The 27016-nt window shown below is 38.5% G+C and overlaps 1 protein-coding gene across 4 annotated transcripts in view; it reads right to left on the minus strand.

Moving 5' to 3' along the window:
- Positions 1-24574, minus strand: part of BRD1 (bromodomain containing 1) — a 63521-nt gene extending 38947 nt beyond the window's left edge. For 2 of the 4 annotated variants that reach the window (XM_072327093.1, XM_072327092.1), the window contains exons 1-3: positions 18073-18197; positions 12619-13999; positions 775-931 (exon numbers count right to left, since the gene is read on the minus strand). In XM_072327093.1, coding sequence (XP_072183194.1) covers positions 775-931; positions 12619-13985 — 1524 coding nt within the window. In that variant the 5' untranslated portion in view covers positions 13986-13999; positions 18073-18197. Of the gene's footprint in view, positions 1-774; positions 932-12618; positions 14000-18072; positions 18407-22930 lie in introns of those variants that run through there. The other 2 variants (XM_072327090.1, XM_072327091.1) reach the window with 2 other exon arrangements.
- Positions 24575-27016: the final 2442 nt, after the last annotated feature.

Consider the following 27016-nt stretch of genomic DNA (forward strand, 5'->3'; position numbering starts at 1 on the left):
TTTTTTTTTTTTTTTTTTTTTTTTTTTTTTTTTTTTTTTTAATTCCAATACCAGTAATTATATTCTAGGCAGAGAAAGAAGTGACAGCATAAATCATTCTTTCAGAGGTTTCCTCGTTCCTCCAGCAGGTGCGGTGTTACATAAGCCAAGATCTTTGGGGTTTAGGGCTGCTCACTGATATATCATCACCTTCAAAAGCATATCATTACTGAGCTCTAACGCATGGTCATTAAGAAGTAATTTGAAACCATGGAATGCTTCTTCCCCCATCAAATTTGTTTTAGTAAACAAACATTACACAAGGATCACAAATACCTTCCACTTGACATCCTGAAACCGCTTTCAGAAATTCTGACTGGTAAATACAAACAGCTTTAAGCAATTTTAAAGTTTTTTGTCTTTTTCTTTTTAAGATACTATGCATTTTACCAGAATAAAGCTTCAGCATGAACTTATACTTGTCTGCAACTTCACTAAACTGTGCCAAAAGTAAATCTAGAAGTTGAACCAACAGATCCTTGGACTCCCTATCTTGTTCTTGTTGTTATTACCAAACAATAAGGTTCAAACTTGAACACAATAAACTAGTATGTCTAATCCTTACTCCATAAAAATTCTCGTTTTATTTAGTGTCAAAGAAGAAATTTAGTTTGAATCTTTTAATGAATTATAGAAATACAATTTTTTCTTTTCTTTAATCTTTCAAATTCACAGAACACTGAGGTATTATTTCCAAGAAGCATAAACCTAATCAACAAACATCTGATCACGTACCTGTTGTGTGTTCCGTTGTGACTGCAAACTGGACTGCAGCCTTCTCAACAGAGGAACACCATTCCTAGACAGCCTTTTAAGCAACCAGTAACTGTGCACTCGTTCAACAAACTGCTTCTTCCGCTGAATGGCCACCTGATTCATAATCTTGTTTAATCTAAAATATAGAAAAATTGATATTGTATTTTTTCCAGCAAAAACATATTTGTCTATGGAAGTTAAATATCAAACATGCATATACATACGAATCATGAAGCAACAGCAATGATCATCACACTAATTTCCACCAATTACATTGCTTTCAGTACAAACATCTCTTCACAGTAGACTATAATCAAACAGGTTGGCTTGATATCATATTTCTATCAAATATATTAAGGTACTTCAATGCTAACTGATGCTAAAGGACATAAGTTTTTTCATGATCATCAATTTTCTCAAGAACAATTCCAGTTTAAGGCAGAGAATAAATTCTAATGTGCACTTTAGAATAACTTTCTTATTGAAAATAAAAAATAAAGCTTGACAATATATTCACACAGTATTAGCAGTTTATTTCGAAGACAATACATCTTTAAAAAGTACAGAAAACCCTTGGTGGCTGTAGAAGTTTGTCTTTGTATGACACTGATTTCTTTGCAAAATTAACACGAAATGTCCCAGTGTACCAATCACCTCTACTATTAGGAGAGCTGTTCATTCTCTGGGGGCAAGGGGAGCCAAAGACGGAAAAGGATTTCCCCTGAGCTAGATGGAAAACGGTTACAGAAAGGATAATACGAATGAACATAAATCTGTTAATTCTTCCTTCAGTATATTTCCTGCTGGAAAATTATACAGTACATAACCATAGAGTTATCAAAGACTGCCCAACAGAATGTAACACCAAACCAAACAGAATTAAGTTCAAAAGGTGTCTGATTTTTAGGACACTACCAAGACACATTTAAATAAAAATTCTAAGCACGCACATATTACTATTCAGTATTAGAAATAAAGTAGTATCTCAGCTAAGTGTCAGAAGAAATGTACTCAAATGCCTAAACAAAATGCAAAGTTGTGAGCAAGCCTAGAGTAAAATGATTTTTAAGAATAATTTGGAAGCTTGCATGGTATTTTTCAAACAAACATGCATACAAGTCTATCCTGAGTTAACCAAAGGCCATCTATCCCTAGTTGGTTTTTTTTCTATGTACAAAGTAAGGTGCAATAGATCTACTCAAGGCTACCCTAAATATACCTACAAAACTTTCAGTCATCACACAGTACAGGCAGTGCCAACAGAGGTCTTCAAAATACAGCGCCATTGTTTCCTTCACTTCTTCAGTATTCTAGACAAATTCTAACATAACCTAAAGGAAGCTCAGAAAGCCCGTTGAAGTCTTTTGCTGACTTAAGAGAGCCTACCACACACAAAAAAAGGCCTTGATGTGACCATAATAAACTTCACACAAAACAGAAACAGTTAATTATGTAATGTAATAACAAAAAGGTACGAACACAAAAAACCACCAATCAACCACTACACACACACATACACACAAATTACTGCCATGTCACTCTCTTGGAAACAGCAAAAGCTACTGAAACAAGTCAAAACAATGCAATAAAATATATACCTGGAGAGATCTCAGAATCCTAACTCTATATGAAGCAAAGTGCATTGGCTTGATGCCCATCAGATGTGGCAAGACTAACCAAACATCTTTAATTACAGCTTCAAGTACATGTACCCATTCACATAATGAACTATTCTGAGATAATTATGATAGTAAAGTGTTAGAATAAGCTCAGGAGAGATGCTTGCAGAAGATATCCAGCTTTTAAAATACAAACAAATAGAAGGCAATTCACTGCAGAAACTACCTAGCAAGCTTTAGCAATCTACTGCTCTCTTCCTACACTCCAAATAAAACCAAACACTGGCTGCTCATATTTCATTTAGACACCAGGCTTCAAGAGTAGCAAATACTGCAAATCACCTGTTCATTTCTCAAAATACAGAGGTCAGATGTTTGCCACACCAAGAGCCTCCACAAAGCAGATTATCTTAATGATACAACAAGACGTTACATCTGCTGCTAGACCCTAAAAGCCCACTAACTATAGCACAGTCTTGTGGTCAGCTTTTTGCTTAGTCAGATGCTCCCTCAAAGACTTCCAAAACACTTTGGATGACAGATGATACAATCATTTGGGGAAAGTAAGACAGGATACACCTTCTGCTGTAGAACCCTAGAAGTAGCATAGACAATGCTTTCTGAGGCTCCCATCCCTTGACATAGATTCCCCATCAGGAAAGAATTTGTCTTGTGCTCACAAAGAGGCATTCAGCTATGCTGAACTTGGAACACTCACATGAAATTAAGCACACGTTATGTACTGAACTTTAACTAGTTTCTTTCTACTACATGAGGTAGAAAGTCTGAAAGTTTGAAAGTAGTTTCTCAATTTTTCAAATCCTTCAAGGCACACACCACTCACATCCCACAGCCCCAGCAGATGTTAAAGAAATTACTGGTGAGGAAAAACAACCAACTAAACAAACAAAACAACAACAAAAACTAATGAAACACACAAAAAACCTTATTTATTCAGGGCAGGTAAGAGAAATCTATTAGAAGAGTTAGTAGTTTTGCAGGACAGGACTGACTGGTAGCACTGTCAGATTCCCAGAAAGAAGTGAGACTTGCAGAGAAAGGTAGGTCACCTCCCAGAACTACATAAAACCCTACAGTGATTTATCTTTAGAAATAGTAGACAAGGCTCACTACACTGAACAGGCTTTTTTTTTTTTTTTTTTCTTTTTCCCCCCTCTATTGTAAACATCTCTGTTGAGATTGCCAAAGAAACTAAGATCACTATTTCAGAGATCTCACAATGATGGGAAGGTAGGTACACACATTTGGAAGATAATACCAGAAGTATCACCTCCTCAATCATAACTGACTTTACATATCTCAGGGAAGCAAAAGAGATCAGAACTGTCCTTGCTGTCCATGTTTGTTAGATAAAAGGGAATTTGCTAATGCGAAATGCCCAAGAAGCCCTGTGAAGTGGACCATGTTAAATACTAAACATTTTCCTATCTAAATATTTAAACAATTAACACAACTAAGCTAAACCGAGAGCAGAACACGTGGTGCTTCCATGACATTTGGTGTGTTAGGTAACTGGTCTTACAACAGCGCTACTTGGTTTCAGGCTGATAAAACTGACAGTAACAATGCATAAACTGACACCCCAGGCCAGCCATTTTCTCAACCAAATCTGTCTGACCACTGCAGCCTTTTGGGTGCTCTCATACTCTCTGTACCGTTTGCATTCCAAAACTACAGATGTAAAAACATTTTTCAGAACTCCTGCATTGATGCCACAGACAACTGAGAAAGCTGATAAGGTACCCTCCCCCAGTCACATTTGTATCCAACTGTAAAGCACTGCTATATGCAGTACAAACACAATGCAGAAACAGCCTACAATCCCCTGCTTCTCTTTAAAAAGAGAGGTACTTTTTCAGTGGAAGCTTTCCAACACCAGCTTTTGAAGCCTGAAACTACTGTCTAGCCGAGGATAAATTAGAACATTAATTACAACACACTTACAAAAACAACAAAAGGAACAGAAAACTGTTTCATTCTGAAAGTTTAAGACAGACTCAATTACTATAAATTAAATTGAAAGTTAATACATAACATCTTTGGTGAGATCTTTCTTTTGAATCAATTGCTCTACATTAACCCGCTCCCCAAATGAAAAGGTTTGACATCTACCCTGCCAACAGTGGTGCCCAATGCACTGATCAAAGAGGAATGGACTGTGAACAGTAACATTTAGTCCCGTTGTTCTTCTTCTAAGTACCTAATATATTTTTCTCCAACCCAGGAAATTTGCTGCTGTCATACTAGCAAAGTCACAGCTTCCTCCTTCCTACTCACAACCGCCTTCCTCTCCCAGTTTCAGCTACATGTCACTCTGGCAGCTATGACAGTTACAAGAAAGAGTGAAAACAGCTTCTTTGGTGACTAACCATGCAGCAGTTTCACACAGGAAAACTGCCACTTTTTTATTAATCACCTCCAACAGCTCCTCAGACCACAAATGCTTTCTAACCTCAGAGTTTTAAGTATTCTAATATCTGAAGACTTCTACAGCATCTCTCTGTCCCCCAGTTTTGAAAATATAAATCAGAGAAAATTCCATACTAAAGCTAAGGACATTATTTTTCCAGTATTACTATAGTAACTCTACCTGAAGTCTTCACATAAGAATCAGTAAGACCAAATACCCACTAAAACCAATCATTTTTAATAAACTAACCATAGTATTTTACTATACAGGCCATCAGCCTCCAGTTTCATCAACCAATAATTTTGTATCTTCCTTTACCAATCACGGTTGTGTTAAAGCTACATGCAAAAAAACAGCATAAAACTGTACTGACAATCACTAAATCAGCAGTCTTTATACCTACAAACAATAAAATGGTGAGCAAATAAAATACCCCTATTTTCAAATACAAATATTGCAGATACGTTTTTAAAAGCTGTCAGAACAGAACACAAAACATTTAAATTGATTATCTTGTTACTGAGGAGGCTCAATATCAAGAGCAGCTGAACTTTTAAGTCTTGCTCAGTGAAGTTCCACAGAGCACAGTGAGACTCACAGGAAGCAAGGGGAAAAAAAAAAAAAAAAGACAAATCAACTACAGATGGTAACAGTGATTCCACTGACACTAATTGGATGAGAATTAACAGAAAAGCAAAGTAAAAAAAAGCTACAGAAGTTTCTATTTTGGGAGTTGGAATGAATTCTGGGGACTTGCCAACTATTCCTCTTAGCTCTACACATGAAATCTTCAGCTTCTAGAGATGCATCAGTTTTATGCTTTAAAAATCTACCTAATAAATTTGTCCTGTACAGTATCTTTTTCAGATTCTCTGAGGATCTAACAACACAGATTTTATTCACAGGTACACATTCTGAAGTCTCAAAGTGCCTCCAGGTTACTATTTGTTATGTAAATCAGCACTTAATTTGATTTTGACTGAACATGTAGGAAACACTTTTTCATGCTTCAAAAGATTATGAAACTGAGCATCTGTATCTCTACTTGCACAAGCGGCTTAGGAAAGTTTCTCTAGACAAGAAAGTAGAATGCTAAACTTAAGGGTTAAGTAAATGCTACATTAATTCTGGCCAATTCCTAATTAGTAATAACCAGCTACTTAGTTCCTACCATAGCAATTAATTTTGTGACATTCCAAACTTTTGGATAACAAAATTATCTAACTAAAACAAAACCCAGCAGTAACAAAATGCTGCCACACTGGAAAACTTCCCTACTCCTCACAGTAAAATCACATGCATATACTTTCACCTCTTTCTACACAAATAACTTACGTAGTCACAACTTTTCAAGTGTTCAAAGTATTTTTCAGTACTTTTTTTCTATTTGTATCTGTCACAACCATACTGCCTATAATTTTGAACTATTATCTCAAAAGCTAAATTTGCATCCAAGTACTAACCAAAGAAAGAAACAAGTAAAACTACCTTTTCTCTGTAACTATAGAAAACTTAGTTTACTAATTCTTGTGAATTCTGTAATTTGGACCACTGAAAAAAAAAAAATTACAGGAAATCATTCTTCAGACAATTCATACTGAAATTCTTATTTTCGTACAGCACTTAAAAGATGCATCACTTCTGTAACTGCCACAAAAACAAAGTCCACACAATTGTTGAAACACTTAAGAATTGAAGGGGAAAAAAACAAAACCAGCAATTAAAATAGCTTTGGCATTTTACTACTGTGAAATCCAGGCAATGAATTTTGAATCTTCGTAACTGTAAACCACTTGGAGGATCACAGGATGCCAACCATGCACCTGAACAAAATATCCAACATATTTTAATTTCTATTTTAATCTTCAATGCTCTGCATATGTAAAATAGACATAAAAGAAGGAAGTAATATCTATAGTTTGCTCCTCTATTCCCTCTGCAGAAAGAAAGTGTTTAAATACGATATATCCTTTCCACCTTGAGGAGGAGGAGGGATTGTTGCCTCTCAGAAATCAGTCACAACTGAATTTTATTGCCAGATACACAAGTTACCTTTTTTTTTTTTTTTTTTTTTTTTTAATGAAAAACTTATTTTTACAACCTATTAAAAAGTTATATTTACTTATATGCATGTACTAATTGTCATCTAACAAGGCAACCAAAGTCAAAATTAACTGGTTGAACATAAAGCTCCAAAGCCACAGTACCTTTCATTATCATTATTGTTGGCTTTAAATAGCACTGAGGCAAAGCTAGTGATCCCTCTTGTACTCTTTTTCTGGTTTGGGTAAAATTATACTTTTGTGAAGCAAAAACATAGGCTGACTCCAACAGATGATTTCTACATGTATCAGAAAATACTTTGAAGTTAATCGGTCCTATAAAAATGATCAGCAAAGTGAATGACTGCTGATATCCCCCCTTCTGCTTTACACCTAGGTGGTTCCACCATCTAATTATTAGGTACAACCATAAGGTGACATCATGTTCTCCTATAATTAGAGTATTTCCACATCACTGAGTGAAAATATACATACACGTATATTCAAGTACAAATGATTAACAGATATGTGGATTTATATGGCTTCAATTTTGTTGCAACACTGACTCTCAAAAGTATTACTCAATGCTTTTTCTAACGTTGAATTTTAAGTAATATTTCTTATTCTTGTCCATGCTTAGAAGGCAGAGAAAACCAATGCACTAAAGCCCCTAGGCTCTCACGCCACATATATGATTAAGAAGCAACATCCATGAGTACAAAGTGATAGTGTCTCAAACTCTTTCATAAACGTTCCCTTCTGGTTACACTGTGTATCACCACTATCTCTTCAGTTATTTTTCTCGTCCATATTTCATATTAGAGTCCACGAAGAGTCCTATGACTAGTATACCATGACAACATTACATTATTTGTTAAGAAGTCCTACTGTATAAATTATGAAACAATAGCAAAAAACCCCACTGATTCTACATTGATATATACAGCAATGAAAATCCATTTTTTACTACCAGGAACAACATGCTCTTTAATCACAGCAGACAAACAGAAAATTCAGATAATATGAAACATAAAAACGTTAGCTTTTAAAAAGTTGAAAATATCTTTAGCATTTCAATAACCTCTCAGTTATCTACTTGCTACTCCACTAGTTTCACAAAATTTTTAACAGTATGATGTAACACAGATGACACACTGAAAAGCCAGTCTAATGCCTTATTACTGAAGCAGTGATTCTTGAGCTTACTTTCTGTTCCCTGTGCAAGTACAGCATTTGAAATGCTTTCTTAACTTCAGGCAATACACATATACCATGCAGAAACAGAAACTAACAATGAAAGCATCTATTTACTTCCAACTATCTGCTTCCACTTAATAAAATACCTGCATAAATGTTATTTTAATGATGCAAATAACACAGGGTCTCAGCATGTGTTTCCAAATTACTGAAGATTAAGTATTTTATTTACGTTTCCCTCAAGTATATGCCCACAAAATCCTGGTTACACAACACTTCTTCAAGAACACAAATGCTAATACGGACTTTGTTTTGCATAAAACAATTACATCTTAGATGCCTCTTTAACAACACAAGATCAAAAGATTACACCAAAATGATGTTATTTGTACTACAGAATAAAGCACTCAAGAATAAGAGAAACACTGTAATGTTTGCTGTGAAAAACTAGCTTATTCACAGGGTAAGGCAGCTATTAAAAAGGATGATAATAGCAACAGGAGGAACAATTCACAAGAAAAGGAGTATAGAGCCACTACAGGGTAACTCAAACAAACATGAAGGAAGTCTTAGATTGTCAACTCAACTGTAAAAGTCAGAACTTCCTACCTTGGAAGTTTTAGACCTGAAATGTAAAGAAAACACTTCCCATACTTAATTAGAAAAAAGACTCTTTTATCTAACTATGTGAAATTCAACCACCATGTATTACCAGTGAAGTATGAGCCTTGCACATATTCAATGCAAAATCCACCTACTATTTCCAGATAGATCAGCTGGTGGCTGCAGGAAGCCTGCACCTCTGACTACTGCGTCAATGTGTCAAGTACTGTCTGTACAACATAATCAGCGATTCAATACTTCATATTTAAAGAAGAATTGAGTAGAATCTCTAACTAAAGGAGAACACTTACATAGCCAGGAAGGCCAGATGCATATCCATCCAGAAAATTTCCCAGTTGTTTACTCCAAGTGCTAAGCAACTTACTAAGAAACAAGAAATGAATTCACCTTAACGCTCTAACATGACACACTGCATCTCTGGAAGTGGGCACTTATGCAGACATCCTGAAAAACTGAGGTACAAGATGATAAATGGATGCCCAGAAATAAAAAGTGAGTGGGAAACGAGCATTCATCTCCTCTTATTGACATTTAACACGTTCTGATACTGTGGTCAGCGGTTCACAGATGACAGTCTGAAAGGCCATATAATTAGATCACAAATAACCAAGGCATGATACTACCTACATAACTCTAAACAGTTTCAAACATTACATTTGCTAAGAAACAATGGTAACTGGAAAGAATACAGGTCTCAAAGCCACTCACAGCAGAATCTAAGGAACAAAGAATTAGATACAGAAATTCACAAGTTACAAAAAACTGTGTAGAAATGATGATACTTTTTTACAACATTATTTTTAACGTATCTTAAAACAAACAGAGGCATTTCAGAGAACAGAATTACTAAAATGGCGTTAGTAAAATGTTCAGTTTTTGACATACATTCACTACACAGATAAGGAAACAAAATATATCCCTACTACCTTCAACTAAACATAAATGACAAGAGGAGTTTCTCCAAGCAGGTGTGTTCAAATTAGCATTTATGTACTACTGCAGCTACTATCTCTAAAGAACCAGCCATGGACACGTGCAGTCTAGGTATTAATGATGAAGAAAGTAAACCAAAACCAAACAGCTCCCCAGGTGTTCCTCAGTCCTCACAGATGAAAAGAATAAGGTTCACAAAACTTTAAACACAAAAAAACACCAGTGTTTAAAGCTGGAGTCTATTTTTTCTTCTCTAGAGGTGAACAGTTTAATTGCTCTTCTTAAAGTTTTCTGGAAAGGTAAATCACATTCCAACTCCAAGGAAAGAAAAAACAATTCACATACTTAAGAACAGATTAAAGGTACAATTTAAATGAAGACAGATACAAAACGTTTCACATAATTTGTTATTAGTATATAGATGTGTAGTTAACTCCACATCAAAAACACAGCTTTTCTAGACAACAACAACAACAAAAAAAAAAAAGAATAAAAAATTGGACAACTGAGAGTTGGGAAAGAAAAATAAAATTCACCTTTTAATGTGCTCATTTCTGTTTTGCTTTCAATTCAGATATTAATTTTCCATGACTAAATGTATCCTCGTCAGAAAGAATATTTAAGAATCTTCTTGCATGAAGACAATACATTTATAACAAAGTTAGAAACTTTAAGTTTTAAACTATGGGTGGTTTTGTTTGTTTGTTTGTTTTGTTTTACATTTGTGATATAAAGTATCATTAGAATGTGCTATCCCAACAAATATCCATGTATGCAGTAACACGAATCTGAGCATACTTGGAATCTCTCAATCTCTCAGTAGAAAGAAATTAACAGTCCTTATATATCTGCTCCTGGAAACTAAAAACTGTTAAAAAAAAAATTCTGATGATGGCATCCCTTCAGTGTCAGGGTCTGACTTTAACAAAAGTTATCTGTGGGTAGGATTGCCAAAGCTACAACTAGGAACACACATTCCAATTCTCAACTCTCATTTAGTCCAAGTTCTTTCTGTTGGAAGGAGACACAAAATAAAAATCAATCAGGATGATCTTCATTCAGGCAAATTGTTTTTATAAACTTTCTCCCATGGACAACAGTACAAGTTCATATAACAATATCTGCTGCTAACTACCAACTTAAGCCCTTCATTGGTGCATCACTTAACAAAAATAATACAATTTTGCCAAGTGAGCCACAACACAAAACAGTGCAATCATCTGATGATGTCCTTAAACATCACACAGGAGGCTAAAGGTTAACAAAATTAGTGAGTACCGACATACATTAGTAGTTCTTATTACAGGAAAACTGTCATCTCTAAACACTGTTTAGATTAATTTAACTGGTCTTCAGATGTCCACTACCTGACACTTGGTAGCCAGCTTTCAAAAAGCATTGCTTATTTATAGTATCTTAAGAGCCTTGTACACGATTAACCTGTACATGAAACCGGTGACTCTACTGAGAAACTTTTTAATGTATGGTTATTAAATTCAGTAAGAATTTAATTCAAGGGGTAAACAAATATACTGCTGCAGTAGATGCGGGAAGCAAAACACATAATAAAGACAAACTTGGTTTTAGTCCCAATAGTCCAATTTAATGCTTCTCAGCACAGTATATTATGTCTAAAATGCTCAGCAGAGCTAAAACAGTGTTTTTCTAACCCAGAGCTTTATTCCATTACTCAAATCCCATAAACATATATTTCCACTACTGAAATGCATTATAACTCAGTTTAAGTGAAAGAAATCTGAAGTGAGATGATGCTGCTCTTTTGAACTAGTGTAGCTAATTTAATCAAAATTCATTCCAAAAATCTTTAACTCCTGAAATAAAAAGCATTCAAAAACCATCGTTCTGTTCCAATTCTGTTAATTACATATGAAAACAGACTTTAAAACATTCCTGCTTTTTCATTCAAGCATCGCTTCACTAGCCTCACCAGATCTAGAGCCATCTGCCAGCCCCCTGATCATCACTGCTAAAATAAAAAATATGGCACGTTAGATGTAAAGGGCATCTTCAGCTCTGATGTTTACATTTTGCACTGAAATAACAGCTTCTGTGAAAATTTCAATATGCTAATAAAAGAATCAGCAGAAGTTCTTACAAAGGATAAATTCATAAGCAAACGTGGTGTTAAGATTAAAACTCTTCTGCACACACATTAGTTTTGGTTCAAGAAGAGAAACTGTACTAAAGTTACAGGACTACAGATATGCCAGCATAATTGTGTGGGAGAGCACATTCATGTTGAGTTACACAATAAGACTGCATTACCTAAAGTATGAGGGGTAAGAAATTCACCCAAATCTTCATAAATGCTATTGCATTTGCGAAATGTTAATGAAGATATAGGAAAAACCTCCTGAGAAATTATTTTGTACCACAAGGAAAATACCTCTTAGAAGACCTTTTGTACCTGCATAGATCATACAGTACATGCTTATATTTATGTTAGGTAAGATAAAAACATTATTAATATCCTATACATGCAAATCTAATTTTCATTTTGGAATTCTTAAGTTAGGAAAAGAAGTTTGATTACCAGCTTGTAAACACAGTTAACTTTGAGCTTGTTTTTTTAAAATAAAGTTCAAGTACATCAGCTATTTTGAATTCTGAGGCTAATTTTCAAAAGAACAGCAGACAACAACAGAGCACACAACATGACGTGGTCTGACAAAATAAAAAATAATAATAAAAACAAACAAAAAAAAAAAAAAAAAGAGAAAAAAAAAAAAAGGGGGAGTTTCTGAAAACTCCCTAATTCCTCTAAAGAAGCTACGGCATTTTTAACACACAGTCAATGAAGTGCAACATACACAATTTACATTAAACTTCTGAGCATGATCTTTGCCAAAGACAGAAGAAACAGACAAAAACTTCTAAGCCTCCATCTAAAAGCATTGGCTTAAAATTCAACAGATAAATTAAGTAAAGGTTTCTCTCACTTGGATGGTTTGCTTACCTCTGGGGGGGAATATAAGGAGCAGATACGGTTGGCATAACTGTACAGGGTTCAACAACTGTTTTCTTGGCTTTTTTTGTCTTTTTTCTGACTTTTGATGTAGACCTAGCAGTTCTGACTGATCCCTCCTTTCTACAAACACCGTTTTTGATTTCAGCTTCTCCATAAATATTTAGAGGTCTCCGTATGCAACCTGGTGGAGTATGTACATCACAATAGGCAGTCTTTTTTACAGAGAATGTTGTCCCACTGCCGGTCAGTTCTTTCACAGGTTCCATTTTCATATACAGACCAGCCTTTTGAGCACATGTCACATGGAATGCAGTATAGCAGTTTGCTTTGTGGCACTGGATGCAGGCACCAACACCTTTCTGTTTACAGAGGTAGCACGTTAACTTCCATCTGGCTGGGGGAATGTTCCTGACACCGTCAATTGGCTCAATAAAAACTGTATTGGCAAATCCAACCTCTGGAATCCACAAAGCACACACAACATGTCCCCAACGATCATCATCAGTCTTTTTAAAGGCACCTCCCTTGTTTGGGCACAGCACACAGTCTACAGGCCGAGAACGGGACTGCAGACAGTGTCTGCAGAGCCACTGGCCCTCAGGTATATATGGCACCCCATAGCATTCCTGATGTACTGCTAAATTACACATATCACAAAACAGGATTACATTGCTGTTCTGACATTCACCATCCATGCATATACAACACACTGCATCTTCATCTATTAAAGACTGATGATCACCCTGTTTTTGGTTCTCACAATAAGACTCTTTCTCAAACCTATCCATAAGGAATTCAAACATGTTTTGGGAAACAACTGACACTCCATCACTTTTCCGTTTCTCATTAATTATTTCTAACCACGCATAATCTTCCTCATCCATGTCATACTCGACTTCATTATCAAGTTCTTCTGCTGACTTTTCAATGAACTTATAATAAACCGGAGGTCTCCGAGGAGCTGAAGGGGGACTGTATTCAACAATCCGTACTTTTGGTTCTGGAAGAGGAGCTGTTGTAGCAGGTATGCCATGTGAGCTCGGAAGAGCTTCATTTTTCTTTTTCACTTTGTTATTTTTATGCCGTTTGCTTCTTAGACAAACTGGTGGTCTTTCGCTATTTTCTTTATTGCTGTTGCATTCACTCATTTCCTGGGCTGTAAGATCATCTTCTAATATAATCTCTAAAGGATCAAAGATACTGATCCTATGTAGGCGACCTTCAATTTCTATTTCAACCATTCTTTGAGCTTGAGCGTAAGTCAAGGTTTCTCGTGTGGGGGAGTGCTTAATACTGCATGGGGAAGAAGAATGTCTTGTTGCAGATACTCGATGACATCTTCCTTTCCTCCTCATTTGGTAATGTTTCCCTAAAATGAGAGCAACAGTTAAAATTATGAACTCTGAAAATTTATATAAGAAGATTAGTTTTATTACAGTAAGAAGCAACTTCAGTTCTATGGCCCCAAACTACCTATCCAACCTTTTCCAAAAGAAAATTAAAACAACAACAACCCTAGCTTATTTAAGTATAGCTGTGCTTACACAGTCCATAACATAAAAACGCTTCCTAAGAGCTAACTGTAACAACTATAGGAAAATAATAAGAAAGGCTCAGACAAAAAGGATAACTGTTACATTGTAGGAAAATCTTTAATACAGTATTTCCATTGCTGAGTATGTGCAGTTCTTTTCAACAGCCTGAAATTTTTTTTCCTCCAGGTCTCACCTCTAGAAGAACTGACATAATCCTGGAAGAAAAGTAAGTTTTCCCCACAACTTTATTCCGTGCAATTTTAAAATCATATTAACAATCCCTTTACTACCCCCATACTTAGAGCTAGAAAAATATTCATACCTCCAAAGCTGACAAAGCTTTTTTAAAAGAATACTGAGTGTATAGTTCTTTACCTAACTACACATCCACAGAAACAATTTCTGTTTTTAAGAATTACATCTCCATCTCCAGAAAGTTATTATCAGTGTACGTTTTATTCTTTTATCTAACTCCTACATTAGCAGGCTGAATCCCATTCAGTGTCAAAACTTTCAAATATAGTGATATGCACAGAATGACAAGAACAGAATTCAACTCATAATGTAAATATGATGAAATAGGACCGCAGTTAGGAAATGCTCAACTTGTAAAGTAGATTTGATTTATACTGAAAACATGCAAAATGAGCAGCTGAGTGTGCATGTACACAGATACACGCCCTCATCCCTCAATCCATTCTCATAGCTTTCCTCATAGCAAAAAGAGTAGATAAATAACTTCCAGTCTTTCAATCCAAATCCAAGTACTTTATAAAATGAAACTTACATAACTTTATATTTTCAAGACACCTACTGGAACAAGGTCAGCCAGCCTCTGTTACAAATACCATATCAAAAGAAAAAAAACCAAAAAAACTAGCTTTTTCCCTCCCTATGAAACACCATAACAAGGATGGGTACTCAACTTGATTACAAAAATCCTGAGAGCTTCCATGCTTAAACCCTTTAAGACAGCTCTTTTTCTATCAAGATTGAAAAATATTATAGAACCATTCATGACAAGCTTACAAGGCTCTTCTATCTTTCTCCTTTTCTCTTCCTGATAAGTCACTAATAAAACAAACTTGATCTGTAATGAACTGCTTAATCTATGATTACAGCCTCACCATTTAAATCCTCATCAATCAGAAATTCTGCACTTCATGCCTTTTTTCAGTTAAAATAATTCTACTCACATTAACATGTCAAAAGAGCTCAAAGCACGACTATTGTCAGAGCAGTATAATTACTTAATGAAGAAAACAGCAAAGACTGGAATGGTTGACACACAGAACAGTGACTTTTTTTTTGGTCAGTCTATGATGCCACTTTCAACAAGTCTACTCTCAAAGTCCTGAAGGAACTTCTTTTAATGGAGGACGAGATAATGTAGGCAGATAGCATTTAAAGTAGCCCTTTAGAGTCTTATCTATCTGCTCTCACGAGCAAATCTTCTTTTCCCAAGAAGAAAATTAAAAAATGAATCCACACTATCCCTGTTATTCATGTGCGAGTTCAGGATCTTACTCACGGATCTGATTTCTATGTAGGTATCTCTTAATTCTTATTACTTATTTTTACAGCACATGCTCAAAAGCCAGTCCTTAATCATAACATTTTTCTGATCATCTTTATAAACATGAGATGAATAAAAAACAAAAAAGATTCCACCACCTCTTCAAACAAGTGTGAAAGAAACACTTAATAGTTTAACAATTTATTTATCTGAAATTAGAAATTAGTTTCCACAGTTTCACAACAGATGTCGTAACACAGAGGTAAAAGATATCCTAGTGACTCTCATTTGTTTATTAGCAAAAATGAAGATTTTTCAGCTCAAACACACTGATGTGTAAATGTATAACAACCCACTCATGTCAGTGTGGTTGCGTTTTATGGCATATTTTGGTACTTGTCTTGCATTTAACCAACAAAAACCAACCAAACAAACACTAGTTCATTTAAATTACTTTTACCTCACATTTAACTTCAGTTTTGTCCTGATGTAAAGGTCTATTTTCTTTTAGGGTATCTCTCCCTACAACCATGAACAGACACACAACCAGCCAAGATATCCATGAGGGCAGTTCTGAACTAATTACTGAGGGAGAGATGGAAAGCAGCCCTCAGAAATGAGAAACTGTGCATATTTGCTCACGTTTAATTATCAAGCAAGCCTAGCCTGGAATTAAAGGAGAGGGGGGAGGAGTGGAAAGCTAGATTTCCAAGCTCTCTCTGCCTCTTCCTAAAATTCTTAAGCATGACTGCAAGAAGGCAACAAGAACAGGAAGAAAATATTTTAAAGCACATTCTTGCTCAGGATTACTGTCATAAATGTCAAACTGTATGAATCAGAATGCTAAAAAAATGATTGAGCTATCCATCTAAGCATCTTTCTTTTAACACTCATCTATAAATAACGCTAAATTACAAAGCAAATGACAATTTGCTGGGAGAATGGATACCATACAAACCTTAACAGAGCAAACACAGAATTGGAATTGGTACTAATCTGGCTTGCTTTTGTAAAAACTTAAGCATGAATAACTTCAATGTCCCAGAAGCCAAAGAAGTGGCAGCTTTTTATCTTTCATCCTTCCCGGAGAAAAGAATACTTGCAAGTGTCCTATGAATATTCTGGAGAAAGACTGCATTTCTGCATACAGAGTACCGATTAGCATTTGCTTTGCTTTTCCTTGTTAATTAGCAGACACCTTTCTTCCCTCTCCACCATCCCGCAGGCCCTCAGGAATGAAGACCACTCGACTATGACATCAGCTCCATTCTATACCGACGATATCACACCTTCAGCAAAAGGAGGCGATTCCTGTTAGCACATTTCAGCCTCTCAGAACAACAGAGATCAAACAGGAAAGTTTGCAGCTCCCCTCTCAGCACTCCATCAGCTGCTTGGGCAGAGAGGCACCGCTGACACTTCCCCCTCACCAGCAAGAGTGCACACAGACAGTTCTCTGTGCAGAATGCATGGTAGGAGGCTAAAATATTTTTTAGTAAGGAGCAGGAGAGCTAAAGCCAACAGAAAAGGTGTAACAGCACGCGATTCTGATCAAATTCCTGTCACAACTTTTGTCCCAGTTACCTTCCTCCTCTTCAAACCAATTGCCTCGGGTCCCCGCATACCCTGCTCAAAGGAAAAGGGAATGCCATTCTCAATGGACACTTTCATGCAGAGTATTACAAAGAGAAAGACACAGGAATGCTCTTTAGTCCCAGACAATGAGGCCGGATAAGCAGACACCGCTTACAGCATACGGGGAAGACAACACCCAATGCAAAGCGGCGGGGCAGGAGCACTGCCCTCAGGGGAACACAAAGAATTAGCGTTCGCGGCGCGGCGGATGGGCTCGGCTCAGCTCTGCCCGGGGACGGCAGCGCGGGCTGTGCGCCTCTCGCATCCCTCCTGCCGTCCCGTCACAGCCGCCGCTCGGCCCGGCAGCCCCCACGGCCGCACCGCGCGGGGCCGCCCACGGCCCGCCCCCGCCGGCTCCTGCGCGAGCACTTCCTGCCCACGCCCAGAGAGGCCGCGGCGCACACACACCCCTCCGCGCCCGATGGTTCCTGCCCGGTCCCAGCGTTCCCCCCTCCCGGCCCCCGTGAGGATGGTTCCTGCCCGGGCCCATCATCTCAGCCCTTCCCCAACAGTCGCCTCCCTCCCCTCCGCGAAAATACTCGGCCCACAATATGGCGGCTGACAAAACAGCTCCAGCGGCGCCTCCCCCAGAGCGCCGCGCTCCGCTTCCCCCCGCGCCGCCTCGCCCACGGCCGCTCGCCCTCCGCGCCGTCCCTCTGCGCCGGGCCCGGCCCCGCCGTCCTTCCTCCCCTTCCCTCCCGCCTCCGGACCGACCGGCCGGCTCGGCCGCCACGCCGCCCGCCCGGCTTCACTCACGTTGTGGGAGCCGCGGAGCGCGGCTGACAGACCTCCCGCTCCGCCTCTGCGCCCGACGCTGCGGCCGGTCTAATGGCGGCGGTCCCGCCGGCGCTGCTGCCGCCTGCTCCCGCGTCCGGCGGCCGCGGGCGGGCGAGCGGGCGCTGAAGGGGCCGCGCTGCCCGCGGCGGCGGGTACCCGGCGCTGGGTACGGGGCTGCTGCCGCCACCGAGCACAGCGCATTCGTGAGGCACGGCGCAGGTCGCGGTCCGGCTGCGGGCTCGGCGCTCGGCTCCCCGGGCTCGGCAGCTCCCCTCCCCCCTCGGCACAAACAATGCGGCTTCACCACAGCGCTGCGCCGACGGGGGGGGAGGGAGAGGGAAGGGACGTGAGGGCGCCAGGCACCGCCCAGCCCCGCCGCTGCCGCCGCCGCTGCTGCCGCCGGGCGGGGCCTGCGCCGCCGCTCCCCCCGTCCCCGCCCCTCCATGGCGGAGCGCGGCGCGGGGCCTGGCGGAGGCACCGGGCAGCACGGGGCGGGAAGCGGCAACGCTGCGCCTCCGGGGACGGGTTGGCGAGGCGCGGCCCGGAGCTGCGGGCAGGATTCGAGCTGGCGGCACCGAGCGCCTCAGCGCGCATTTAAGTACCTCAGCTCAGCTGAGGAAGGAGGGAGAAGCAGGGCGGAGGTCAGGGCTGCAAAACCAGGTCTCCAAACTACGAGTAATCGGTATTTATTATTTCTTTGGGCAAAGTTCAAGCTCGAGCTTAGAAAATTCGTTTCAGTTTGCTCTCACAGGGTCTCTGGGTCATACTTCTGCTTTTGGGTAACCATAACAACCTTACATTTTGGTCAAGCGCTGTTGTGTCATCTGTAGCTCTTCCTGCAAAGGTTGCCCTTTGTTATTATGTATCATTTTTAGGTGAGTCATCATAGCCCTATTTGAAGATGTGAAGGATTTTGCTGTGGGTGTCCACAGGACAGCTGCACGCACACACTCAAAGGACCCCTTTTGAGCCAGCCAAGCCCAGGACTAGCACTTGTGTTTGCCCATCACACAAAACAGGTCCTGTGTGCAGTAGGAAGGAAAGCAGCAGAGTGGGTATGGTCTTTGCTGCCCCTCTGTAGCAACCATCAGTGAATGCCTACTTAAGAATAACCTCCCAACTCTTTCTCACCCTGTTTCCACCACTGCTGTTTGCCTGCCCCCAGCAGCAGTCAGTCAAAGAGTAAATCTGCACCTAAAAGATCAGAAATAGATACACCTATCATTACTTAGTTGTGGAAAGTCAGTCAAGCTCCAGAGAGCTTAAGTCACTTATTTCAGGAAATTCTGTACAATAGGCAGCATCAGTAGTTTCCAACTCACTTTCCCCTATGAAGCACCATCCACTGGGCTGATCTTTACCAAAGCAGGAGCTTACAACAGCCAACACATGAAATTTTTAGGATCAAACTGGCCCAGTAACATCAATTTCTCAATTAAAAAACAAAAAAAAAAAAACCAAACCCAAAAAGCACAAAGATTGGGTAAGCTGTATAGGTCATCTGGTTGATTGCGTATTGCTTTTAAGGAACTGCCCTCTGGTTATATTGCTTACATGGCCACTCATGCCATCAGTCTCAGAAATTTTACAACACATCGTTGAAATGAATGAAGCTGCACTGGAATTCAGCCTGCAATTGTATAAATAGGAAGCAGTGCTCTAAATCGTATATGTTAGCACACGGCATAGTTGTAAAAATGACTAGAAATGATAAATACTGTCAAGAAGCTAATAATAAGTATAATAAAACTCCATCCATGATAGAAAACATGTTTTTTTCATCTTTTAAGTGATAATCCATATGTGTATCTGTCCTGCAGCTGTACAAATGCTTTACAACTGGAGACAAGCTTTCCACAGAGCTTGATGGCATCCATACTCTTCCCACATCTGATGTACAAGTCAGTCTGGCACTCTTCCCGTTTCTTTCTTCTGCCAGGTACATTACAGCATTCCATAGCTGCACATCCCTTCAATAAGACATTGTTCCATATATGTATTTGTTCCATTTAACTATCCTTTTGCTGTCTGATCTTATGCTTTATTCTCCAGTATTCTCTCTATTTATGTGACTTTCCTGAGATTTGTCTTCCTGCCCTGTATGTAGGGCATGTTTGGTAACCATAAGGTGTCATGTCTGAAACTTCATGCTGATAAAACCAGGAAGCAGTACTTCCAAAATCATTTCATTATAAGGCGGCATCATTGATTCCCATGACCTATTGACCAAGGACTTATACCACAGCCTGAATCGATTAGAATGATGTGTTACAGTGCCAGGACCCAATCTCATAACAAATCTGAAATGAGAGGCTTCTAATCTACTTCCGCATAATACAGAAAGGCTTCCAGGATCCTCAGAATCTCTGCAGAGTTTCAAAGGACTGCAGAGCTTCATTTTCTGGTGCCTGTGCTGAAGATGGTAACTCCACCTCAAATTAATAACTTACAGGTAAGGTTCACCACTGCTCTTGATACTCTCAATTACCCTCAGGAATGAGTGAGGTATGAGGACTTTGTCTATAGACCATCTAGACTCTGACAGAATGTACATAATCTTGTTACACCGCTTCATAGTAACAGCACAAAGATCCTAACAGGCCTGACAGGAACCCTCTCTCACCGACATTATAGTCTACCAGATCAGGATCCTCACTGTTAAATACCAGTAGGTTAGCTCATATTCTTTCAAAATGCAACAATGCACAGTAATATCTGGTATATTTGACAAGTCCTGAGCACACACTTCTATAATCTCAAAGATTTGTTTCCTTGCCTGCTCCATCTCACTAGTGATATGTGGTGCCTCAAAATAGTATTCATTCCATTTTTGGAAAAGGAGGAAACAACTTCTAATTTCAAGCAAAAAGATAAAGGCTCAGAAGGCAGCAAGACCCTCACAGCCTTTTTTTGGCAGTAGCTCAGCGAGTGTGTGGTTTTAGTCCCACTCCATCACAATCTCCACACCCCTGCTTTGCAGTATCAGGTTTTGATTCAAGTTGCCACTGCTGACTCACTCTGCAAGAAAGATTTTCACAGATGGAATATCTCCTTCTTACCAGCTTTCACCTGTGCTAGTTAACAAATTCTCAAGAGAAATATTTCAAGACGAAAGAATCACATAAACATAAAGTCTGTTCATCTGCCTTGGCATCATCTTCCCTTGCAGAATCGAGTTTCGAGATGTTGCTATATTGTACAAGTATATCACCTGCAGAGTAACATCTTTGTTCCAGATTAAGAGAGACCAACTCAAGCTTGCTGCTGCACTTAAGTTTTGGCAGAGGTACTATTCTTTACTGGATAGAACTTGACTCTATTACTCCTTTCCCTGTATGAACAGTGGGCTGCTAAAATAAAGAGTCAGATCCCACACCACATATTCTTTGGAACCTGTAAAAATCTTCAAATATAGATTTTGGGCTGCCTTAACATACGTGTGTGGGTCTTCATCATATCACAACAATTCTGCCTAACCTTTCTAAGGCTTGCTAGAGCTCTGAATAATTCTGCAAACCAAACCATCCATATAAAGTTTCCAAAGCCCGGCTTCCCCACTATCTGGTTTACTTCTTCACACTCACCAATACATAATTAATATTCTCCCTGGAATACTGTCTAGTAATATACAACATTACTATGGTTCCTCACAGCCTGCAGGGACATCCTTTTCCATTTCACTTACCTCATCAGTTGTGGCACTGACAAATTACTCAAAGAACTTGACCGTGCAGGGCCAGCTGTTGTCAAAAGAAAGGTTGTTCCCAGACCTCAGAAACCTGGATAGCATACACTGCAGATGCTCAACCCTATTACAAGACACATTACAGCAACAAGCTGATAAACCTACCCTCAGTCTATTAAGTTATATAGTTTCCCTGCATCTCTGTTAGCTGATCTTTGGGAACTACTTAACTGAAAGACAAATACACATATCCTATGTATCACTGAATCATCCGCTAGGTATCATCAATCCTAGGGCATTGGTATTTCTGTTTCGTACAAGATTGAGGGGGATTTATGGCCAAACGCCCTAGATGAGAATTCCAAAAAGGATGAACCTCTTAGTTTTAAATATGGAAGAAAAGTCTTGAGGCTTTTTGCCATTAGAGGATTAGTGAATATCTGTTTTATTCTTTGGCTAAGAAGAAACATGCGTTTTCCTTTTAATTCCTCTGATCTCAAAGACTCTGGACATGTTTTGACAAAGGGCGAATTAAGATGAAATAATATAGGTGTTCATCTACGTTCACTAACTCGTACAGAAACAAAGTTGTTTGTTTCTTTTGGCCTCATTAACTTATATTCTATATGCATAATTCTCCTCTTCCTTGGAAAGAAACTGGTTCTCTATAAAATTGATAATGAGACCCTTTATTTCTCCAGAACAGTTCAAGGTGATCCAAAAGAAAAGCCTTCTCTGAAATGAGTTTCAAAACATACTGCACTCTCTGTCAGTGCCTCTTACAGTACTGATAAAGACTGAGCCCTTTTATCATCTGAGCTCCAACAGAACTCAAGCTACATCACTGTTTGCTAATAGCTCCATGACTTGGATCTGCTAAGCAGTCCTGTGGAATGTTATCTACAGATAAAGACTGTCTGACAGAGTAGTCTTTAGGCTGTACAGCTGCTGCTATGCAAAGGCCCTTGTTTCCATTTAAGCATTTGGATGAACTACAGCTTGGAATCACCTACAGCAAGAAGAGGTTTGTAGCTTGTCACATGCAACAAGAACAATATCTTAAACAGTTCTTGGAGAGGCACAATTGACATGGAAACCTACTTTATTCCTTCTTTATCCTTCTGATGTCTTGACTCCTTTAACACCACATACCTTTGGGAATTTGCAGTTATAAGGCTCTCTGCAAAATGTGCTCATAACCTTTGAATGATGGAAGGAAGACAGGTCTTGAACTCACTCCTGTAGATGCTGCAAAGATGGGAGGGGAAAAAATAATTAAAAAATAAAAAATAATCAGTAATAAGATAAGTTGAAGCTTATCTATATTATACTTCACAAAAAATAAATCAGAGTAATTTTCATTTTCACAAAATGCTGCACCAAAAGCACAGCGCTTATCCATTTGCTTATTTGTGGGTTGTCTAAATAGTGGAACAGCAACGTGCTCAATGAAGAGGATACAATACATGCATCCTTTGTAAATCAGGACAGATAGCCATAGAACTCACATCAACCACACTGCTGAAATTTCAGGGTTGTTTTGAGGTATGACTGAGAAGCAGATCAGGAAGAAGAAACTGAAAGCTACATTGCTTTTTAAAGCTGATTATAAAAAACAAACAAACAAAAAAACAAACAAAAACCCCACACAGAAATCCCAATCTTTTAAGCAAAATTCTTTGCACTCGTATAATAATACTGTTATTTAAAAAAGAGCAGACTAAACCCTATACCAAGGAAATATTATTACCCCATCTCTCTTGTCATTGCCTCTTCAGCATTAATTATTCAACTCCTGGTGTTTACTGTTTGGCACCTTCTATATATTCTGTACAGTACCTTTACCTGCAAAAGTCTTTTTGGGAAGCTATCCTTGCCAAATGACAACTGCCATCCTAATAACCCTTCATAAACAGATGAAAGATTTTCTCTTTAGTCCCCTGAACTACATCACTGCACTACAAGATGAGCATAATTTAAGCAAATGTATATAAAAAAGCAGCAACAGAGAAGGAAAAAAAAACAACCAAGGACTGCTCTGCAAACATAGACTCAACACAATGTATCTCTCAAACCAATCATCATTTTTGGTGCTTGTTCTCCTTATCAGGTTTGGGGTTCAGAAGATTTTTCATTTGACATGAATTTGAAAAAATTTACACAAGCACAGCCCATGCAAGCAGTATGACCACATACATAACCTTATTTCTTTATTAAGAAAGAAAGAAATCTTGCTCACTGCCTCCATCATGTTTAATAACTTAGAAACTTAATTTAATAAATTCCTTAAAGTTACTTTATTTCTAACTTCTTTCTGTCGGTATCAAAACTCTCAACATGTAGCAAAACACAAATTTTGAGCATTCTTCCAAGTTAAGTCACTCACAAAGGTATACCTCCAAGAAAGAATCCAGTGTTTACACTGAGTTAATACTTCAGCTCTCATATAATCAAATCAAAACCTCTATCTGCAATGAGACAAATCTAGTCTTAATTAGTTTACTACCTCTTCCTCATTCACCGTGGAAGACAAACCTGGTCTGCAGATGATTAAGATGGTATGCAGTGGAGAAAGCCTTGCCGTGAGAATCCCTAGCCATTTGCTGCTGAAGTAATCCCAAAATAGATGGGCTCATTCAGAATTAAAGTCCTGTCTCCTCACTTACGTGGGGAAGAGCTACAAAGCAAGGCAACATCGAAATCCAGGGGAAAAAAAAACAATGAAACAACGAAGTCAATCATGACTCAAAACATGACATACATGCAAACACTAACAAACAAGAAAACCAGATGTAACTCATAGCTTCAGAACAAAAAAAAAAAAAAAAAAAAGAATTTAAAGAAAGATATGCCGTGTTCAGAGAAATCTGATACTCATAAGTATCAGATAACAAGCAAGCAGTAATGAGCAGGTTTTCTTTACCCTGTCTCAGACCTGGCTACCTTGGGCCAGTGCATGATGCATTTCTCTATTATTCATAGAGATCTTCCAAACTCACATATATACAATTAGATCTGGTATACAATATGGCTTCATATAAAAGATAATCTTAAGATGCAACCCCCCCCCCCCAAGAAAAAAAACAACACAAAACAAAAAACCCACGCCACAAAGTGGGATCTTCAACTGGAATATTCCTGATAGATGGATTCCAGCATCATCCTTACCCCACATAAAGGCCAAGCACAAGTCCTGTGAATATCCTGTTATACATACAGCTCCTTGCCCAAATTACAGACTTGTATTGCTGATGTGCCATTGATCCAAGATGATACAGAGATTAGACAGAAGTTTACAACAAATTGGGTAATTAACAGAAAAGTGCAATGGCATCATGGTTCTGGCAGTGGATACTGCTTAAAGTTGCCCAAAGCCACTGTGTAATCATTCTCTCTTTCTTTTCTGGCCATCCAGCTTAACAGCTTGTATACAATAAGTATAGCCAAGCACTGATGAAGTTAATGGAGTACGTATGCTAAATATACGAGCACTCTCTTATGTGTTCTTAGAAACCAAACCCTTGTGACACTACATTGGACTTTTGAATTTAGTACTACTGATCTTTATCTGAAAGTTCTGATTTTGAGTCACCACTGTCTATAGAGTCCTGGAAAAGAACACAGTCTATACTATAGCCCTCCCCTGCAAAAAAAAAAAAAAAAAGAAGAAAAAAAAATTATATATATATATATAATATAGATACACACACATATGCACATATATTAAATAAAACAATCTCTTTATCCCTGTGCATACAGAAGGCAGCAATTATTTGTGCTCAACTTAATAACCATGATTTAATATGGTTTTGCCTTAATGATTTCATATGGAAAAATATGCATCACTGATGTGTTTATGATTAAATTAAAGGTTTGAGTGATTTGGATATAAATAAGCTTATCAGAGCAATTTTAGAGATAAATTCTGCTAAAACAAGGTAATGGCAACAAAATGGTTATGGCTCCCAATGCTAGCATAACATCATGCTGGCATATTGATAAAGTGTCTCCAGTAGTAAAGAAATTCAGGAAGAGAGAAGTGCATCAATTTATGATTGCGCTATCAATGTTATCACTACTATCACGGATGAAAAACTCAAGAATAGCTCAGAGGCTGGAGAGACTTTGGGACCACAGAACACAAGCTCTGTCTGCAGCAACTGAATCTCTACAATCGTCTCTTAACTTCTAAAAGGATATTGACAGAGGAACAGATACATTTAAGGAATATTCATGTTCTGTCATAGTAGAAGTAGACGTTAAGCTGTCATGTAGTTGCCAAACAATTTTAGCCTTTTATTATGGCCTCCCTTGTATTGACAATGACAAAGAGCTACTTACGGTTACTGCAGTGACATTTCCTTGTTTTCTGAACCTGTAACGCTCATTCTCTGGAGAATCCACGAAGTTTCTTTGGAAGCATGCTCTCTTTGATTTACAGCAGTCCACAAAAACAGAATGGAAAGCTAGGTATTCTGCAGTTTACTCTGAGGACTGAGAAATGAATTTCAGATATTCATTTATTATCAGATCACTTCTAATTCATGTCAGGTTGTCAAAAGTGCAAATAAAGGCATTTATTCACAATACCTGAAACAGAAGAACTTACACAATAAATAAAGGTGGCAAAATACTCCGAGGTTTAAAGAAGAATTTTAGTTACTTACTGTCAAGATGCCTTGCACAGACTTTTCTAATATCCACTTTGTCAATGGACTACCTCTTTTTTTTGCACATTTACACCTGACTGCTGCTTTATGGAGAATCTGCAGCCTTAGACAAGCACTAGAGCACTGCTGTTACACCCACCACAAGCCGGCAGTCTGGAGCCCTCCCCTGGAACTGCAGTTTCTTTCCATGCAAGTCGTGTTATTAGATCATTATCACCTTTTTGTTTTATTCTTCACATGAATCATAGAATCATAGAAGTTATAGCTTGTGAGGAGTTTGGAATTGGAAACTCTTGAAAGTTACAGCTGTTACAAAAATAGAATAAAGCTGTCACAAATGCATATGCCTTCCACAGCACCCTGAGAGTAACTACAAAATTCCAAGTAAAATTCAACATTGCTACCATTTTATTTCATTAAGAGATGTTTTTTTGAGAAGATATATTTCTATTTCTTAATGTTGCACGTTAAATAATCACCACATTATCAGTTAACAGACCAATAATAAGACTATTTCTAGTTAAGTTCCCATGTGTCTTTCATTGAGTCCATCTGATCAATCCGGCCA

The sequence above is a fragment of the Excalfactoria chinensis genome, chromosome 1 (assembly GCF_039878825.1).
Source record: "Excalfactoria chinensis isolate bCotChi1 chromosome 1, bCotChi1.hap2, whole genome shotgun sequence".
Classification (NCBI taxonomy): domain Eukaryota; kingdom Metazoa; phylum Chordata; class Aves; order Galliformes; family Phasianidae; genus Excalfactoria; species Excalfactoria chinensis.